The following is an 18,570-nucleotide window of genomic DNA, read 5'->3' as shown; positions in this document are numbered from 1 at the left end:
GTGAATACCAAAGCCACACAAAATGAAATGCCCCCTCTTTTCATCTGGACTGGAGAACTGTAACCTTGTTGCCTCTAGCCATTATTTGCTCTCAGTAACTTTGTGGATCATATCCATGGTGTCAAGAGAACAAAAATTAGCTGAGAGCAAATAATGGCTAGAGGGAACAAGGTTACAGTTCTCCAGTCCAGATTAAAAGAGTTCTAATGGCAAGACTGAAAAATCCTTAGAGTTGTGGGTTCAGCAGGGAAAGAAGCTTCTTTTGACTCTGTACCAAGGTGCACGTACATGCAAAGAACATTGTCTAAAATATAAAACACTAAGAATGGAGGGAAGCTCCCGCACCTTCTGGTAGAAAAGATTAGATTCATTTGTCTTTTGGGGTTTTTTTTAGAACCTACGTGCTTCAAACTACAGCCAAACAAGTTTCCATTCAAACTGGGCTACAAACCAGCCATGCAGAACTTTCAACCTGCAACGCCTCTGGATTGACTTGGACTTTCCTTGAGGGGCTGGGTTACATGGGGACAAGCTCAGTTTTCTGAGGACTGAGGGGGGATTTTGTTTAGGGGGTTGAGGGTTTTTTTGAGTGTCTCTGACATGTTGATTCCTGTGTACGCACGTTAGTGTTAGTTAGCCAAGAGATGGCAATATCACTCTGCATACAATGAATCAAACCAGTATTTCACAGACACTGTTTCACTGATCTGATGCTTTCTATCCACAGCAATATACATTTGTCAAGTAGCATTAACAAATTGGACAGCAATTAACACTCCTATTGTGTGCGATTTTCCCTGAGAACTATGTGCATCACTTACCCCATGCCTTGGGCTGAAAATCTCCCAGCAATTCGCCCTCTACCACGTCCAAACCCTATAAGAATAGAGAACACCCTTTAATGGCACCCATACAGATGGGATGATTGCTAATCTGTCACACAGGAGAATACTGGGTTTGAGGAAGAAAGCTAGAATGGATGAATTTACTATAATACAATTTCTCTCTCCTCAATTCCACTCAAAGTAAAAAACCTTCCTCTAATCCATACGAAGAACAAAATATTAGTTCATCATAATATTTAGTAGTACAATAAAACAACAATTCTTTCCCCTCCTCTTAAAACTAGAAGAGGAGAAGATCAAACAGACCAAGGCAAGGACCAACATAAAATCTTAGGTACATCATACACATCAACACAGTGCATCTACTGTTGAATGTGTGTATCAACCTAGCTCTGTACAGCACACAAATTAAACTTGGGTGGGCAAACATCTACTAGAAATTACTCAAACCATTTTTTTTTGTCTAGTAGGGAGATGTATAGGTATTATTATCTAAGTTCAGTGTACAGTCCTTACCTTTCAATTTCTTATGCTTAACTCCAAGGCCTGCACAAGCCCCAGCCCACACCTCTGGCCTAATCTTATCACACTTTCTCTCATTCCTCTACTGTACCAACGTCAGCCTGAACAACCCATTTTGTTTCCCTCTCCTACTCCTGGATCTGGGCCTTTCCCTGCAGCTGTCCTTTATGCAGTCTCAGTTCACCAAGCCGAAACTCTCGCCTTATTCAAATTATACTTAAGGCTAAGATTTTGTCAGATATTTCTTGTAAAAGAAATGGACAGGTCACAGGCAATAAAGAAAAACTCACGGAAGCCCATGACCTGTCTGACTTTTGCTAAGAATATCCATGGGGAGCTGTTGGGTCCCCACAACCCCCTCAGTGGCTGCAGAGAGGGCCTCGCTAGCAGGTCCAGGTCCCCCGGCCGCTCACAGCAGCCGGGAACTGCAAGTTACCCCTGGCCGGTGACTGGGAGCTGTGGGGGCCACACTGCCAGATGTGACCGGAGTACCCCACAACTCTCAGCCATCGCAGGCGGGGGGGAGGAGGAGACGGGACTTCCACGACCTCTGTTACAAAACTGGAGCCTTAACTATATCCAATGACTCCCTTCTTACACAATGCGGCTGGGGGAAGATTGGCACTGGGGGGCTGATGTGGCAGCGGGGGTGATACTGGCGGGGGGGGTGATGCGGCAGGGGGTGGTTGGCACTGTGAGGGAGATGCCGCGGGGGGGGGGGGGTGTTCCCTCCTTTGGGTTGCACTCGACATCAGCCTCAGACTATAAACTCTTTGGTACAGGGACTATCTTTACTTTCATGTCTTGCATAGTGCTGACATACTAGAATCATTTACATTGCTTAATAATCCCAAAAGCAGTCTGCTATTTTAGCATTTTAAACCATCTGTTTCATATGTGCAATGCATTTCTACATCTGGTTTTCCATTCATTTTTTGCTGTTAACATGTGATGGCATTATATTTTTTTTTAGAAGAAAATACATTCAGAGTTCACAACTACCTATTTGCATAACAGAACACTTGGGAGCCTAGAGCTCCAGCTACACAGCAAAGCAGAATATTTTATTATGGATACAATTACAGGTTACCAAAACAGGGATCTTTAGGTTGCCCCAACTATCATGGCAAGTATGAATTTGTAACATTACCCTGCTATTGTAATCTTTTAGGGCTCCCAAGTACTAGTTACAGTCATGAAGCAATTGGATGCATGTGTGAATGTAAGCTCTTAAACACATACAAGAAAGCAAGGCATTGCTTGCCTGACCTTAGTATGCTCCAGGAAGGGCACTAGAATTTGGAGCAGGTTTATCTGTTATTGGCAGATCTGGCCTCAGTCTCTCTCTAACTTCTCTCCAAAAGAAGAGGAACTATTCAACCCAGGGTACATAGTGTGCACAGCAGGGCTGGAAAAAGAGGACATTGTCAAGGTTCCTTCAGAAACAGAGTCCAGAAAACCTCTACGATCACAGTATAAATATTTAGATAGATAGGACTAGTTTTAGATCATTAGGGAATTGTCCTGCCCAGGGGCTGCTTTTAGAAAGGGCTGAAATACCTAACATAGGCAGATGGGTAGGAATGTTTCAAGGATTCTTCAGCAATATCATTCTGGACATTGACAGAGGCAAGACACTTGGATAGTAACCTACAGAACTAGTCAGGGAGTTTAGAGCAGAAAGATATTGTTGATTGAAGCAGGAGGCATTTGTTTCAATAGCTAAAGCAGAGGTATAAGCAGCATATAAACGGGTTGAGCAGCAGAGCACCTCTTCCATTTGACCAGGTGAAAGCATTATAGAAGGAGAACGTGAAATGTAGGTGAAAGATTAGAACATCAGAATGGCCATATGGGGTCAGACCAAAGGTCTATCTAGCTCAGTATCCTGTCTTCCAACAGTGGCCAATGCCAGCTGCCCCAGAGAGAATGAACAGAACAGGTAATCATCAAGTGATCCATCCCGTTGCCAATTCCCAGCTTGGTGAGGGACACCATCCATGCCCATCCTGGCTAATAGCCACTGTGGACCTATCCTCCATGAACTTATCTAGTTCTTTTTTGAACCTTGTTATAGTCTTGGCCTTCACAACATCCTCCGGCAAAGAGTTCCACAAGCTGACTGCGCATTGGGTGTAGAAATATTTATTTTTGTTTTAAACCTGCTGCCTATTAATTTCATTTGGTGACCCCTAGCTCTTGTGTTATGCGAAGGAGTAAATAACATTTCCTTATTTACTTTCTCCACACCAGACATGATTTTATAGACCTCTATCATATCCCCTTAGTCGTCTCTTTTCCAAGATGAAAAGTCCCAATCTTATTAATCTCTCCTATTCCATACCCCTAATCATTTTTGTTGCCCTTTTCTGTACCTTTTCCAATTCCAACATATCTTTTTTGAGATGGGGCAATCACATCTGCACGCAGTATTCAAGATGTGAGCATGCCATGGATTTATACTGAAGCAATATATCTTCCATCTTATTATCTCCCATTCCTAGAGATTCCCAACATTGTTAACTTTTTTGACTGGTGCTACACCTTGAATGGATGTTTTCAGAGAACATCCATACAGTCCATAATGACAGTCCATAATGACTCCATGATTTCTTTTTTGAGTGGTAACAGTTAATTTAGACCCCATCATTTTATATATGTAGTTGGGATTATGTTGTCCAATGTGCATTACTTTGCATTCATAAACTTTGAATTTCATCTTCCATTTTGTTGCCAGTCATCCCATTTTGTGAGATCCCTGTGTAACTCTTTGCAGTCTGCTTTGGACTTAACTACCTTGAGTTTTGCATCATCTGCAAATTTTGCCACCTCACTGTTTACCCTTTTTTCCAGATCATTTATGAATATGTTGAACAGAACTGGTGCCAGTACAGACCTTGGGGGACACCACTATTTATCTCTCTCCATTCTAAAAACTGACCATTTATTCCTACTCTTTGTTTTCTGTCTTTTAACCAGTTACAGATTCATGAGAGCACCTTCCCTCTTTTCCCATGACAGCTTTCTTTGCTTAAGAACCTTTGGTGAGTGACCTTGTCAAAGGCTTTCTGAAAATTTAAATACATTATATCCACTGGATCAACCTTGTCCACATGCTTGTTGACACACTCAATTCTAGCAGACTAGTGAGGCATGATTTCTCTTTACAAAAACCATGTTGATTGACTCTTCCCCAACAAATCATGTTCATCTATGTGTCTGATAATTCTGTTCTTTACTATAGTTTCAACCAATTTGCCTGGTACTGAAGACAGGCTTACCAGCCTGTAACTGCCAGGATCACCTCTGGAGCCCTTTTTAAAAATTGGCATCACATTATCTATCCTCCAGTCATTTGGTACAGAAGCTGGTTTAAGTGAGAGTTTACAAACCATAGTTAGTAGTTCTCCATTTCACATTTGAGTTCCTTCAGAACTCGTGTGAGTACCATCTGGTCCTGATGACTTCCTCTTATTTAATTTATCAATCTGTAACAAAACTTCCTCTAACGACACCTCAACCTGGGACAGTTCCTTGGATGTGTGACCTAAAAAGAATGGCTCAGGTTTGCAAATTTCCCTCACATTCTCAGCCATGAAGACCAATGCAAAGAACTCATTTAGTTTCTCTGCAATGGCCTTATCTTCCTTGAGAGTTTCTTTGGCATCTCAAACGTCCAGTGGCTCCATGGGTTGTTTAGCAGGCTTCCTGCTTCTGATGTTCTTAAAGTTTTTGCTGTTTCTTTCTGAGTCTTTGGGCTAACTGTTCTTCAAATTCTTTTTTGGCCTTCCTAATTATATTTAAGATGACAATTTAGTGCATGAAGAGAGTGCTAGACCCTGTCCTGGTGTCTGTCCTGCTGTTTCATTAAGGACTGAAAAATGAAGTTACTGGTTAGGGCTAGACATGCAGCAATTTCACTCCATATTCTGACCTCAAGAGAGGTGGTCTTCTAGGTAATAACCAGGAAGTTCTATTCTGGATCTTTTTTAAAGGCTTGTCTGCATGGGAACACTCAGGAAAAGTGATTCAAATTAACTAAGGGTATGACTACATTATTGAGCCTATGCTCACATAGCTATTTTAGCACAGTTATGCCAGCATAGCCCCCAAGCTTAGATACAGCCTACCCTGACAAAAGGAGTATTTCTGTCAGTGTAGGAACACAACCTTCCTGGAAGACATTACCTATATCAACAAAAGCCCTCTTCTGTTGGCATAGCTGCATCTAAACTTGGTTTTATGTTGGTCTGGGTGTGGGTATTTTTGACACCATCTAACAGAGCTATGCCTACATAACTTTGAAGTGTAGACTAAGCCTAAAGCTGTAAATTTAAAGTGGATTAATTAAACCGCATTAAACTTCTGTGTGGATGGTCTCATTCAGAATTAAAGTGGCCTTAATTCAGTTTAATTCACTAAGAAATTAATTAAACCAAATTAAGGTCACTAGTTCTGAATAAAGGCATCCACACAAGGGTTTAATGAAGTTTAATTAATCCACTTGAAATTTTAATTCAGATTTTCTTCTTGAGTGTTCCCATGTAGACAAGCCCCAACATTCCATGATGTTAATTCCTCCTGTGTCCTTTGGGAGCGTTCCAGCATGAAGTGATGCAAGGAGATTGCTGCAGTGGAGCCTGGGTGATCAAAAGAGGCTGGCTGCATCCTAAAGAGAGGAGACATGGCAACACAACCCGACTGGAAAACCTGCTGTGTACAATCTGAACGCCTACCATCTTTTGCCATCTTTGCTTCCAACACAGTAGAAAGTAGAATCAGAAGTATTCTGGTGGCGTATAGACTGAAAATGACCATTCTTTCAGGAAGCAACCAAATCCATATTTTGAGTATTTTAAACCAAAAAGTTCTCTCCTCCCAAGTCTGAATTTAAAACTCAGCCTCAAAAATATTTTAAGCATTTGGCTCCCTAGAGGTGCTTAGCACCTGCAACTTGTACAGAAATCACTGATGAGTCACTATGGCATTACAGGTTTTCCCCACCCCATATTAGGAAATTTTTTAAACATTGTCCCTTAACAGTGACCAACAGATTGCCGTGTAGATGGAACCTTAAGTACTGTGATGCAGCATCCATCCAAGGGAGGGAAGGCAGGCCCTAACTGTTATTTTATGAACTTGCATATAGTTTCAACAAAAAAAATGCACCATAATGGTCAGTTTTCAAAACAAAAAGGAAGTCACAGGATTTTTAGCAACACAACAGGCAATTCTGTGACTGTAAATTTCCATCTGCCCAAGAAAGGAGAACGAGCAACTTTGCAGCAGCACATTTTAAACTCTCAAGCAGGCTGCATGAATGGACCTTGCTTCAATTAGTCAGCCTACTGAGCACAAAAGGAAACAATGGGGGCACCAGGCAAAGAATAAAAATCTTTATTCTCTAATTGCCACTCCTAATCCTGACATTTCTCAGCTTCCTTTACACTTAGATCTCCAAACGACGGGTTCCAGTGTCAAGCCAAATCCTGGCTATTCCTCTCCACTCACAGGAAGCCAGCAGTGGAAAGTTTGTTGTTTTTTTTTTAATTGTATTGCTCATTTTGACATTTTACTCTAGTTTGTTCCCACATTTTACTAATTGAGCCAGGTGTCCCTTTTCTGTTCACTAATGTATCTCACGCTCTTAATCAACTTCACACACCAGCTGTAGTTTGCTTTGTTGCATTTAGAGAGATTTTCCATAGCAACTCAGTTACAGGAAATAGGATACCTGGATCCTCTAAGGTGCTGAGCATTCTCCATTCCCAATGACGTCCATTGAGAGTTTCGGACACATAGATGCTCACAGGATCAAGCCCTAGTGTAGCCATAACTGTTGTTCTTCAAGATGTATTGCTCATGTCGATTCCATTCTAGGTGCATGCACGCCCACGTCGGAGACTTTTGCCTTAGCAGTATCCGTAGGGTCAGCCGTGGTGCCCTCTGGAGTGCCGCACTCATGCTTCGGTATATCAGGTGCTGCTGGCCCTACACCCTCTCAATTCCTTCTTGCCAGCAACTCCAACAGAGCAGCAGGAGGGCGGGTAATGGAATGGACATGAATACATCTTGAAGAACAACAATTATGAAAAGGTAGGTAACCGTTTTTTCTTCTTCGAGTGCTTGCTCATGTTGATTCCATTCTAGCTGACTCACAAGCAGTATCCCTGGAGATGGGCTCGGAGTACACAGATGTTCGGTTTGTAATACTGCTATACCGAAGCCAGCGTCATATCTCAGGAATGGATGACCAGGTGGCAGCCGTGCAGATATCTGGAATTGGCACATGGGTCAGGAAGGCCACCGCCAAGGTTTGCACTCTAGTTGAGTGGGCAGTTACAATTGCCGGGGGAGGCACTTTTACCTGATCATAGCAAAATCAGATGCAGGCGTTGATCCAATATGAAATTCTCTAGGTGGACACTGGATGACCGTTCATCCTATCCGCCACCATGATGAACTGTGTCAAATTGCAAAATGGTTCGGTCCTTTCGACGTAGAAGGCTAATGCTCTCCTGACGTCCAGAGAGTGCAACCTACGTTCTTCCTCAGACTTATGAGGATTTGGGAAGAATACTAGCAAAAATATGTCCTGGCTCATGTGAAATTGCGAAACCACCTTGGACAGGAAAACCGGATGCGGCCGCAGCTGGACCCTGTCCTTGAAAAAACACCATATAGGGTGGGCTCTGAGGTAAATGCTCTAATCTTGGAGACCCTTCGGGCAGAAGTTATCACCACTAGGCACCCCTTTTTCATTATTTTAATTCCCATGGTAGCAGGGTTTTTTCTAATAAAACATTCCCCTACAGCTTTTGCAATGCAAACATGCTCTAGATCAGCATGAAGAAAAAAGAATTTACTAAAAACTGACTAGGAACAAAAGTGAAACTGACAAGTCTAGTCTCATTTCTCAAAGTGTAAAATGCCACAATGAAAATTAAATTGGTAAACTTATTACACTTTTAATTGCTCCACACAAATAAGGAATCTTTTTTTCTTTTTTTTTTTTTAATAACTTTGGGATTTTTAACCCGTTGTGTCCTGCTAAACAGTTCTCCATATCATCGTTGTTATAGAACTCTACTCAACAGATACGCTCAGAATCACAGAAACATAGAGCTGGAAGGGATCTTGAGAGGTTATCTAGTCCAGCTCCCCATGCTGAGACAGGACCAAATATACCTAGAACATCCCTGATACATGCTTGTCCAACCTGTTCTAAAAAACCTCCAGTGATGGGGATTCCACAGCCTCCCTTGTTAACCTATTGCACCACGTAACAACCCTTATAGTGAGAAAGATTTTCCTAATACCTAACCTAAATCTCCCTTGATGCAGATTAAGCCCATTCCTTATTGTCCTATCTTCAGTGGATATGGAGACCAATTGATTACTGTCCTCTTTATAACAGCCCTGAACATATTTGAAAACTTATCAGGTCCCCAGACTTTTCTCAAGGTGAAACATGCCCAGTTTTTTAAACCTAGCATCATCGGTCTAAACCTTTTATCATTTTTGTTGCTCTCCTTTGAACTCTCTCCAATTTGCCCACCTTTTTCCTGAAGCATGGCACCCAGAACTAAACACAGTGCTCCAGATGAGGCCTCACCAGTGCAGAGTAAAGCAGAACAATTACCTCCCATGTCTTACATACACTCCAGAATATCAGCCTTTTTTGCACTGCATCAGATTGTTATTCATATTCGCGATCCACTATAACCCCCAGATCCTTTTCTTCAGTACTACTGCCTAGTCAGTTATTCCACATTTTATAGTTCATGCATTTCGTTTTCCTTAAGTATAGTACTTCACATTTCTCTTTATTGAATTTCATCTTAGTGATTTTAGACCAATTCTCCAATTTGTCACGATCATTCTTAATTGTAATCCATGTCCTCCAAAATGCTTGCAACCACTCCAAGCTTGGTCTCATACACAAATTTTATAAGCACACTCTACTCCATTATCTAAATAATTAATGAAAATATTAAAAAGTACCAGGCCGAGGAAGATCCCTGCATCCTCCCAGTTTGAGAGAACCACTGATAACTACTCTGAGTACAATTTTTCAACCATTTGTGCACCCATAAATTCATCTAGACCACATTTCTCTAGTTTGCTTATGAGAATGTCTGGGACTGTGGGACTTGTCAAAAGCCTTACTAAAATGAAGATATATCACATCTACTAGTTCCTCCCATCCACCAGGCCAGTAACCCTGCCAAAGAAGGAAATTAGGTTGGTTTGTCATGATTTGTTCTTGACAAATCCATATTAGTTCTTACTTATCACCTCTTACCTAGTAGGTGCTTACAAATAGATTGTTCAATAATTTGTTCCAGCATCGTTCCAGATCATAGAATCATAGAAGATTAGGGTTGGAAGAGCCCTCAGGAGGTCATCTAGTGCAGCCCCCTGCTCAAAGCAGGACCAACCCCAACTAAATCATCCCAGCCAGGGCTTTGTCAAGCTGGGCCTTAAAAACCTTTAAGGATGGAGATTCCACCAGCACCCTAGGTAACCCATTCCAGTGCTTCACCAACCCTCCTAGTGAAATAGTGTTTCCTGATATCCAACCTAGACCTCCCCCACTGCAACTTGAGACCATTGCTCCTTGTTCTGTCATCTGCCACCACTGAGAACAGTCGAGCTCCATCCTCTTTGGACCCCCCTTCAGATACTTGAAGGCTGCTACCAAATCCCCCCTCACTCGTCTCTTCTGCAGATTAAAGAAGCCCAGTTCCCTCAGCCTCTCCTTGTAAGTCATGTGCCCCAGCCCCCCTAATCATTTTCGTTGCCCTCCGCTGGACTCTCTCCAATTTGTCCACATCCCTTCTGTAGTGGGGGGCCCAAAACTGGACACAGTACTCCAGATGTGGCCTCACCAGTGCCGAATAGAGGGGAATAATCACTTCCCTCGATTTGCTGGTAATGCTCCTACTAATGCAGCTCAAGATACCATTAGCCTTCTTGGCAACAAGGGCACACTGTTGACTCATATCCAGCTTCTCATCCACAGTATCCCCAGGTCCTTTTCTGCAGAACTGTCGCTTAGCCATCCCAGCCTGTAGCAGTACATGGGATTCTTCTGTCCTAAGTGAAAGACTCTGCACTTGTCCTTGTTGAACCTCATCAGATTTCTTTTAGTCCAATCCTCCAATTTGTCAAGGTCACTCTGGACCCTATCCCTAGCCTCCAGTGTATCTACCTCTCCCCCTAGCTTGGTGTTATCTCCAAACTTGCTGAGGGGGCAAGCCATCCCATCATCCAGATCATTAATGAAGATGTTGAACAAAACTGTCCCCAGGACAGACCCCTGGGGCATTCCACTTGATACCGGCTGCCAAATAGATATTGAACCATTGATCACTTCTCGTTGAGCCTGACGATCTTGCCAGCTTTCTATCCACCTTGTAGTCCATTCATCCAATCAATAGTTTTTTAACTTGCTTACAAGACTACTGTGGGAGACCATATCAAAAGCTTAGCTAAAGTCAAGATATATCACATCCACCGCTTTCCCCATTTCCACAGAGCCAGTTATCTCACCACAGAAAGTAATCAGGTTGGTCAAGCATGACTTGCCCTTGGTGAATCCATGTTCACTGTTCCTGATCACCTTCCTCTCCTCTAAATGTTTCAAAATGGATTCCTTGAGGACCTGCTCCATGATCTTTCCAGGGACTGAGGTGAGGCTGACTGGTCTGTGGTTCCCAGATTCTCCTTCTTCCCTTTTTTAAAGATGGTCACTATTTTTGCCTTTTTCCAATAGTTCGGGACCTCCCCTGATCGCCACGAGTTTTCAAAGATAATGGTCAGTGGCTCTGCAACCACATCAGCCAACTCCCTCAGATGCATTAGATGCAGCCCAGGGACCTGTGCATGTCCAGCTTTTCTAAATAGTCCTCAACCTGTTCTTTCACCACTGAGGACTGTTCTCCTCCTCCCCATACTGTGCTGCCCAGTGCAGGAGTCTGGGAGCTGACCTTGTCTGTGAAGACTGAAGCAAAAAAAAGCACTGAGTACTTCAGCTTTTTCCACATCATCTCTCACTAAGTTGCCTCTCCCATTCATTAAAGGGTCCCACACTTTCCCTGACCTCCTTCTTGTTGCTAACATACCTGTAGAAACCCTTCTTGCTACCCTTCATATCCCTTGCTAGCTGCAACTCCAATTGTGCTTTGGCCTTCCTGATTACACCCCTGCATGATTGGGCGATATTTTTATACACCTCCTTAAGTCATCTGTCCAAGTTTCCACTTCTTGTAAGCTTCCTTTTTGTGTTTAAGCTCACCAAAGATTTCTCTATTAAGCCAAGCTGGTCACCTGCCATATTTGTTATTCTTTCTGCACATCAGGATGGTTTGTTCTTGTGCTCTCAATAAGCCTTCTTTAAAATACAGCCAGCTCTCCTCGATTCCTTACCCCTCATATTAGCCTCCCAGGAATCCTGCCCATTTGTTCGCTGAGGGAGTCAAAGTCTGCTTTTCTGAAGTCCAGGGTCCATATCCTGCTGCTCTCCTTTCTTCCTTTTGTAGGATCCTGAACTCGACCATCTCATGGTCACTGCTGCCCAGGTTGCCACTCACTTCTACTTCCCCACCAATTCTTCCCTGTCTGTGAGCAGCAGATCAAGAGGAGCACGGCCCCTAGTTGGTTCCTCCACCACTTGCACCAGGAACTTGTCCCCAACACTCTCCAAAAACGTCCTGGATTGTCTTTGCACTGCTGTATTGCTCTCCCAGCAGATGTCAAGGTGACTGAAGTCCCCCAGGAGAACCAGGGCTTCTGGAAACTTTTGTTAGTTGCCCGAAGAAAGCCTCATCTACCTCATCCTCCTGGTCTGGTGGTCTATAGCAGACGCCAACCACAACATCACCCTTGTTGCTCTCGCCTCTAAACTTAACCCAAAACTCTCAACAGGCATTTCTCCAATTCCATATTGAAGCTCTGAGCAATCATACTGCTCCCTTACATACAGTGCAACTCCTCCACCTTTTTTCCACCACCTGTCCTTCCTGTACAGTTTATACCCATCCATGACAGTGTGCCAGTCAATTGAGTTACCCGACCAAGTCTCTGTTACTCCAATCACAGCATAGTTCCTTGATTGTGCCAGGACTTCCAATTCTTCCTGCTTGTTTCCCAGGCTCCTTGTGTTTGTGTAGAGGCACCTAAGATAACTAGCCAATTGCCCTACTTTTTCAGTATGAATCAGGAGGGCTCTCCTGTTGCACCCTCCTCCTTGTGTTTCCTCCCTGTATCTCACTTGCCCCTGGTCAACATCCCCCGGCGAACCTAGTTGAAAGCCCTCCTCACTAGGCTAGCAAGCCTGCCTGCGATATCTTAGTATGTATCATAATTGCATGTTGTAACGCTATCAGGCAGGAATTGCAAGAAAGTAATATCTATCAGCATTATAATACTTCTTGGGGATAAATTAAGCTTATTCAAGAACTTCAGTCTTGAGAATGAGAGATGAAGATACTGAAGACCCAGCTAAAAAGTTTTCATTCCTTGACTCCTTTCCAAATCAAAGATTATACCCTCTGCTTATTACGCAGAGATTAAGGTCTGTGCAGTAGAGCCACTCCAGTAAGTAATACCTTAACGCACAAGAGCTTTTGCCGTCCACTAATCAGCCAATAGTACAAAACTGCTCCAAAACCCAGCTGCTGTTACACCAGCTCGAACTGTTTGTACATTCTAAAACATAGCACCATATCCAGTGCACGCAGCTGGAAAAAATGTCATACAGATGATCACGGCATCTCTGTTGGATAAGCATGCAGCCTACAGACATGAGGGTGAAAATCTCAGGGCAGAGGTTTCTATGGAGGGCTATGCACCACTACTGCTACAGTATTAGCCCCATTCCTGCCACTTTCAGGAATGAGTACACATCTCTTTAAATCAGGTTTTTCTCCTATAAAGGAGTAACACGATGGCCCAGCACGGATCCTCCTAGAAAACAGCCAGTAAGATTATTCCTGCCCGAGAAGGCAGCTTAAAATAGGAAGGGAGAGATGGAGTCCATTGTTCAAACATTAACCAACCTCTAATTTTGTATTTGGTGCCTAGATCCTGAGTGACATGTGCATTAGAAATGCATATAGAAATGCTGCATGGGATGCCTTTGAACGGTGTTATTACTAGATTACATAAAGTGAGGGTGCCATGCTGATCACAAGTGACCGATTTGCTCTCTATTGAAAGGGAAACTTTTATCCCTGGTCTCAACTTTTTTGTATTTAATGAAGCAGCAAGAACCCAGTTTTTATTGCATTAAGCTGACTGCAGGAAAAATTATTTTTCTGCTAATATGCAAAGAGAGAGAAGGTCATGTAATCCTGAAAAGAGAAGACTTAACAGTGAGGAATTGAAATGTATAGCTTTAAGCAATCCCTGCCGCTTTTAAGGATTACTTTAGGAAATTTTAACCTTAGGTATTTTTCTCCCCCAAAATGCACGCATCTGCCAATGATCCAGAAGCCATAAGAAGAGAGAGTTTATCATGGATAGTTAAGAGCTACAGATGGCCTTTCATTAAATTAGCTCATTTATGTGACTGTGCAGTCTATTTGTTAGGCAGATATAGAAGTACCACACAATGCAATGAATTGTGTCTGGTTGAAGATGGCACACACAAAGCATTCTTTTTCTCAATAAGGTATGCCAGCTTTCTATTTGAGATTATCAAATGCCTAATTGTGAGACATTTAAGAAACTATGTAGTTATCCTACTGTGCTTTAGCCTCACTACTGTATCTGAGTGCCTAGGGTAACACCAGCAATTTTTTTTATTAAAACTGTAAAGAGTTGGTGTCCTCCTCCAAGTTAAAATGAGTCTCCCACATTCACCCATCAACTAATTGAATCTTTTTTAAAATATTTATTTTCCTTATACCTCAGAAGCTTAAATAGAAATTTCACTTTCAAAACTAAAACTGAGCTCCACCAGTTTTGTGCGAAAACTCAGAAAATGGTAGCAGTTAATTATAACCCCCCCCGCCCCTTCTGAACAGCAACTCTGTACACATAAAAAGAACAGGAGTACTTGTGGCACCTTAGAGACTAACAAATTTATTTGAGCATAAGCTTTCGTGGGCTACAGCCCACTTCATCGGATGCATGCATTGGAAAATACAGTCGGAAGATATATATACACACAGAGAACATGAAACAATGGGTGTTAACATACACACTCTAACGAGAGTGATCAGTTAAGGTGAGCTAAAATAAACATGAAGGTTTTTTGTTGTAATATTGCGACTTTTAGGTCTGTAATTGAGTGACCAGGGAGATTGAAGCGTTCTCCAACCAGTTTTTGAATGTTATAATTCTTGACGTCTGATTTGTGTCCATTTATTCTTTTACGTAGAGACTGTCCGGTTTGAATTACAACATTCAAAAACCGGTCAGAGAACAAAAATCTTCAAAAGCAGACTCCAATGAGAGACTGCTGAATTGGAATTAATTTGCAAAATGGACACCATTAAATTAGGCTTGAATAAAGACTGGGAGTGGATGGGTCATTACACAAAGTAAAACTATTTCCCCATGTTGATTCCTCTCCCCCCCATACACAGTTCCTCACACCTTCTTGTCAACTGCTACAAATGGACCATTTTGATTACCACTACAAAAAGTTTCTCTCTCTCTCTCCTGCTGGTAACAGCTCACCTTAACTGATCACTCTTGTTAGAGTGTATATGGTAACACCCATTGTTTCATGTTCTCTGTGTGTATATATCTATCTTCCGACTGTATTTTCCACTGCATGCATCAGATGAAGTGGGCTGTAGCCCACAAAAGCTTATGCTCAAATACATTTGTTAGTCTCCAAGGTGCCACAAGTACTCCTGTTCTTTTTGTGGATACAGACTAACACGGCTGCTACTCTGAAATCTGTACACATACTTAGCCTGGTATTTGCTGATTCACATGCACAACCTAGTCATGTTCCCACTCTGCTCTGGAAACTACATGTCCTTGTTTCCTGCCAGCCCTTAAAGGAGCAGGGTTAGATACAGATTAACTGTTGCTCTCATGTGTCAATGAACATGTGATTATCCTCAGGTATTATGTCAAGGATAGGGAGTGCTGCAAAAATATTCTGTGCATATGAAATTAGAAGTATGCTACTTATTGCTTTTATTAGCGCTGACATACTTTTACCCCAGCTCCTCCTAGCAACAACCACTTCCCTTCCAACCCACAAGATATTACGGCTCCCCACGGACCCTCCCTGCATGCTAAAGAAATCACTTCCACCCCCAAAAGCCATGCTCTCCTAACCCACTAAATCAACAGAAGCTTCCCCTGACTCCCAAATCCCTGATAAATCCAGATTTCACCCTTTTCCCTTATCTTCAGCACAACACAATCTAGATTACTTCCTGCACCTCTTGATCCCCTTTCTTCTCTCATAGTATCCCAGGTTCCCTTAGCCTTCCATGTTACCTAGCTAGCAAGACTCAGAGAAGCACCATGTCCCCTCAAAGGGTACAAAGCAGAGATGGCATTCTTGACACCACCAGAATCCACTTTGAGGGACTGGCACAAGTACAAGTCAAACCCCTACACCCCTTCATTATCTTCAACAAAATAACCCAGTGCGGCCCCACAGGCCATAGTGTATCCTGGGGTTCCACAGCTCTCCGCTCAGATTTGACTTTCATGGGACGGCTGGCACTCTCCATAACAGCAGGTTATTGAGGGCTCACAGCCCAAATGCTGGATGTCTTTGGGGTCAAGTAACAGATATGAGTATGCCAGCCCACATCTGAACCTGCCATGCAGGCTTGCGCACCTTGTTTAGGTCACTCAAGGCAAAAATTTAATGAAAATCAAATTACACATGGCTTTTTCTTATGGAACAAAGGGCACAGACTATCGTATATAGCTGGGCTTTTAAAGCTGCTCTTCTTTTTGAGATCTAAAAAAGCCGACTATCCTTTGAACAAGAGAAAACCCATGATTGTCCATGCAGCAGCACCACCACCTTACCTCTCCCACGGCCACGCTTCCCACGGTCTGAAGGTCTCTCCCCTTGACTGTTGTCCACTCCATTCTCTTCTACTCGAACTGGGGAGAGAAGACAGAAGATGGACAGGGAAGGAAATTTTATATTTACATTTGTAAGAGGTTTGAAAACAATGGAGAGTAGCAACAGATTGTGTCGCTCACAGTTTCTAATGAGCACCCAAATAAGCTGCTGGATTTTCAGAGGTGCTGAGCTGGTACAGCAAGTGAGGTAGAGGTGATGGGAGTTGTGGGTGCTCAGCACCTCTCAAATCAATACACTTATTTAAGCATCTGAAACATGGATTTGGGTGCCTAAATGAAAGTTTGTAAATCTTGGGCCCTGGCATTTTAGAGTGGAGTGGGGAGCAGGGGAGATCATCTTTCAGCAGGAACCCCACCTGGAGCTGTAGGGGGGATATATGGGGCAACAGGAGCTCTGCCACTCTTTGGTGCATCTCACACTGTCCTTGGCCTGCTCTGCTGACCTGTCTGAAGGAGAACAGAGTAATGACCTCACCACTCTGAGGCCAGCCTTAAACTGAGCCCTCCCTACCCAGCCACATTCTGATTGTCCCTTGTGAAAGAACCAGGAGGACCTAGAAGGGGGTGGGGAAGAAGCCTCCTATCTCATGCCTTCCCTTTCCCCCACCGCACACACAGAGTCTACCAGAATCTGGTCCTTTACATTTAACCGGCATGGGACAATTTTTTTTTTATTTTATTTTATTTTTTTTAAACAAGAGATCTATAATTACGTTCTGTGGAAAACCTCTGGCTGTATGTTTTGAAGTGTCAGCTGAAATCCAAAGGAGGGGCTCCCTGAAGGAAAATAATGACTCTCACTACTTACTACAGCACTTGTTATTGTTAAATGGAGACTCTGCACTGCACGACTTCTATTCAGCACTGCAATGGGAACGTAACTACGTGCACATAAAGGTGCAGAGAGCACATTTTGCAAGATTTAGAACCCATTTGAAAATCTTAAATTCCAGATTTAGCACAGAGCCAAAAACTTAAAGGCCAAGCTGCATTTGGCTCTGGCAAACAAATTCTGGGCAACTACTTTTTTGTTTTGGTGAATTAGAGCTTGTTAACAGGGTCAGTTAGTGTTCAGCCAGCCAGGGTGTTAAAGTGCAACGCTCCAGCCTGCTACCGTGCACTAAAAGTTCCATAGTGCATGGCAGTAGGGTCCACATGGTCAATTAGTGCATGGGTTAGTGCATGGCACACTAGAGTGCTGTACAGTCACACTCTGGCTTGCCATGCACTAAGCCTCAGAGAAGTCTCTGTGTGGACAAGCCCCGATATTTCCTTATTTGTTCTAAAAGCAACTTGCAAATTTCATTAAATATCCTCTATACATCATCTTCCAGATCATTAAATGAAACAACATCTAGATATTCTTCTATTCTATGTACGTTCTTACAGCACCCAGATCACTGCAGCATCTGAGGGCCTTCCAGTAGTGCATTAAGCAATGTGACTAACATCTGTCACATGTGGTTCATTCACTCTCATCACCTCTCCAAGGGGAGAATTGTGAATGCAGTATACTGTTTTGTATAGGTGGAGGGGTTTTTTTTTTAAATGTATGTATATATATATTTTCATATGGACTTTGTATGTAATTTTTTTTACTAATATGGTGAGGGGCACTTTAAGAAATGGCTTAAACAATGGGTAACATACTCAAAGGTGATCTAATTCAGTACTACTTAACTTTGGAAATAGCGTTTGCAGCATATTAGCACTCTTTTGTGCAATGTACTGGAATCACTGCCCTTGAATACACTGTGGTAATCCTAATAATGTTTAGGTTCACACCATACCCTTTCTATTTGTGTAGAAGCTTATCTTTTGTGCATGTGTGCGCTTATAATTAATCCCCAGGATATACCAAGGCCTTTTCATTTTCCCTTAAGGGGAAAAACATTTCATAAAACTCAGACTACCCTCAGGTTCTCCCATTCATATGACATGGAATCAACTTGGCTATTTGCTTGTTAAAAGAAACATATGGAAAATGTATCAGGTTTTATCTGCTCTACAATGCTCAACATTCAGTCCTTACAAAGGTTCTATTCCAAATTTAAGTGCCCAACAGCAACCCTCAAAAGATCGTGTGATCATAAAAAGGCAGAAGGTATTTAAAATAAATTCAATTTGT

General features: G+C 42.6%; 1 protein-coding gene across 2 annotated transcripts in view; it reads right to left on the bottom strand.

The window, feature by feature from the left end:
- The window catches only part of UBAP2 (ubiquitin associated protein 2), an 88,742-nt gene that overhangs the window by 59,042 nt on the left and 11,130 nt on the right, over nucleotides 1-18,570 (bottom strand). For both annotated transcript variants that reach the window (XM_045020722.1, XM_045020723.1), the window contains exons 5-6: nucleotides 16,383-16,460; nucleotides 822-876 (exon numbers count right to left, since the gene is read on the bottom strand). In XM_045020722.1, the coding sequence (XP_044876657.1) occupies nucleotides 822-876; nucleotides 16,383-16,460 (133 nt within the window). The remainder of the gene's footprint in view (nucleotides 1-821; nucleotides 877-16,382; nucleotides 16,461-18,570) is intronic.

The sequence above is a fragment of the Mauremys mutica genome, chromosome 6 (genome assembly GCF_020497125.1).
Source record: "Mauremys mutica isolate MM-2020 ecotype Southern chromosome 6, ASM2049712v1, whole genome shotgun sequence".
Classification (NCBI taxonomy): Eukaryota; Metazoa; Chordata; order Testudines; family Geoemydidae; genus Mauremys; species Mauremys mutica.
Note: the sequence above shows the minus strand (reverse complement) of the source record. Positions and strands in the feature narration are given on the sequence as shown.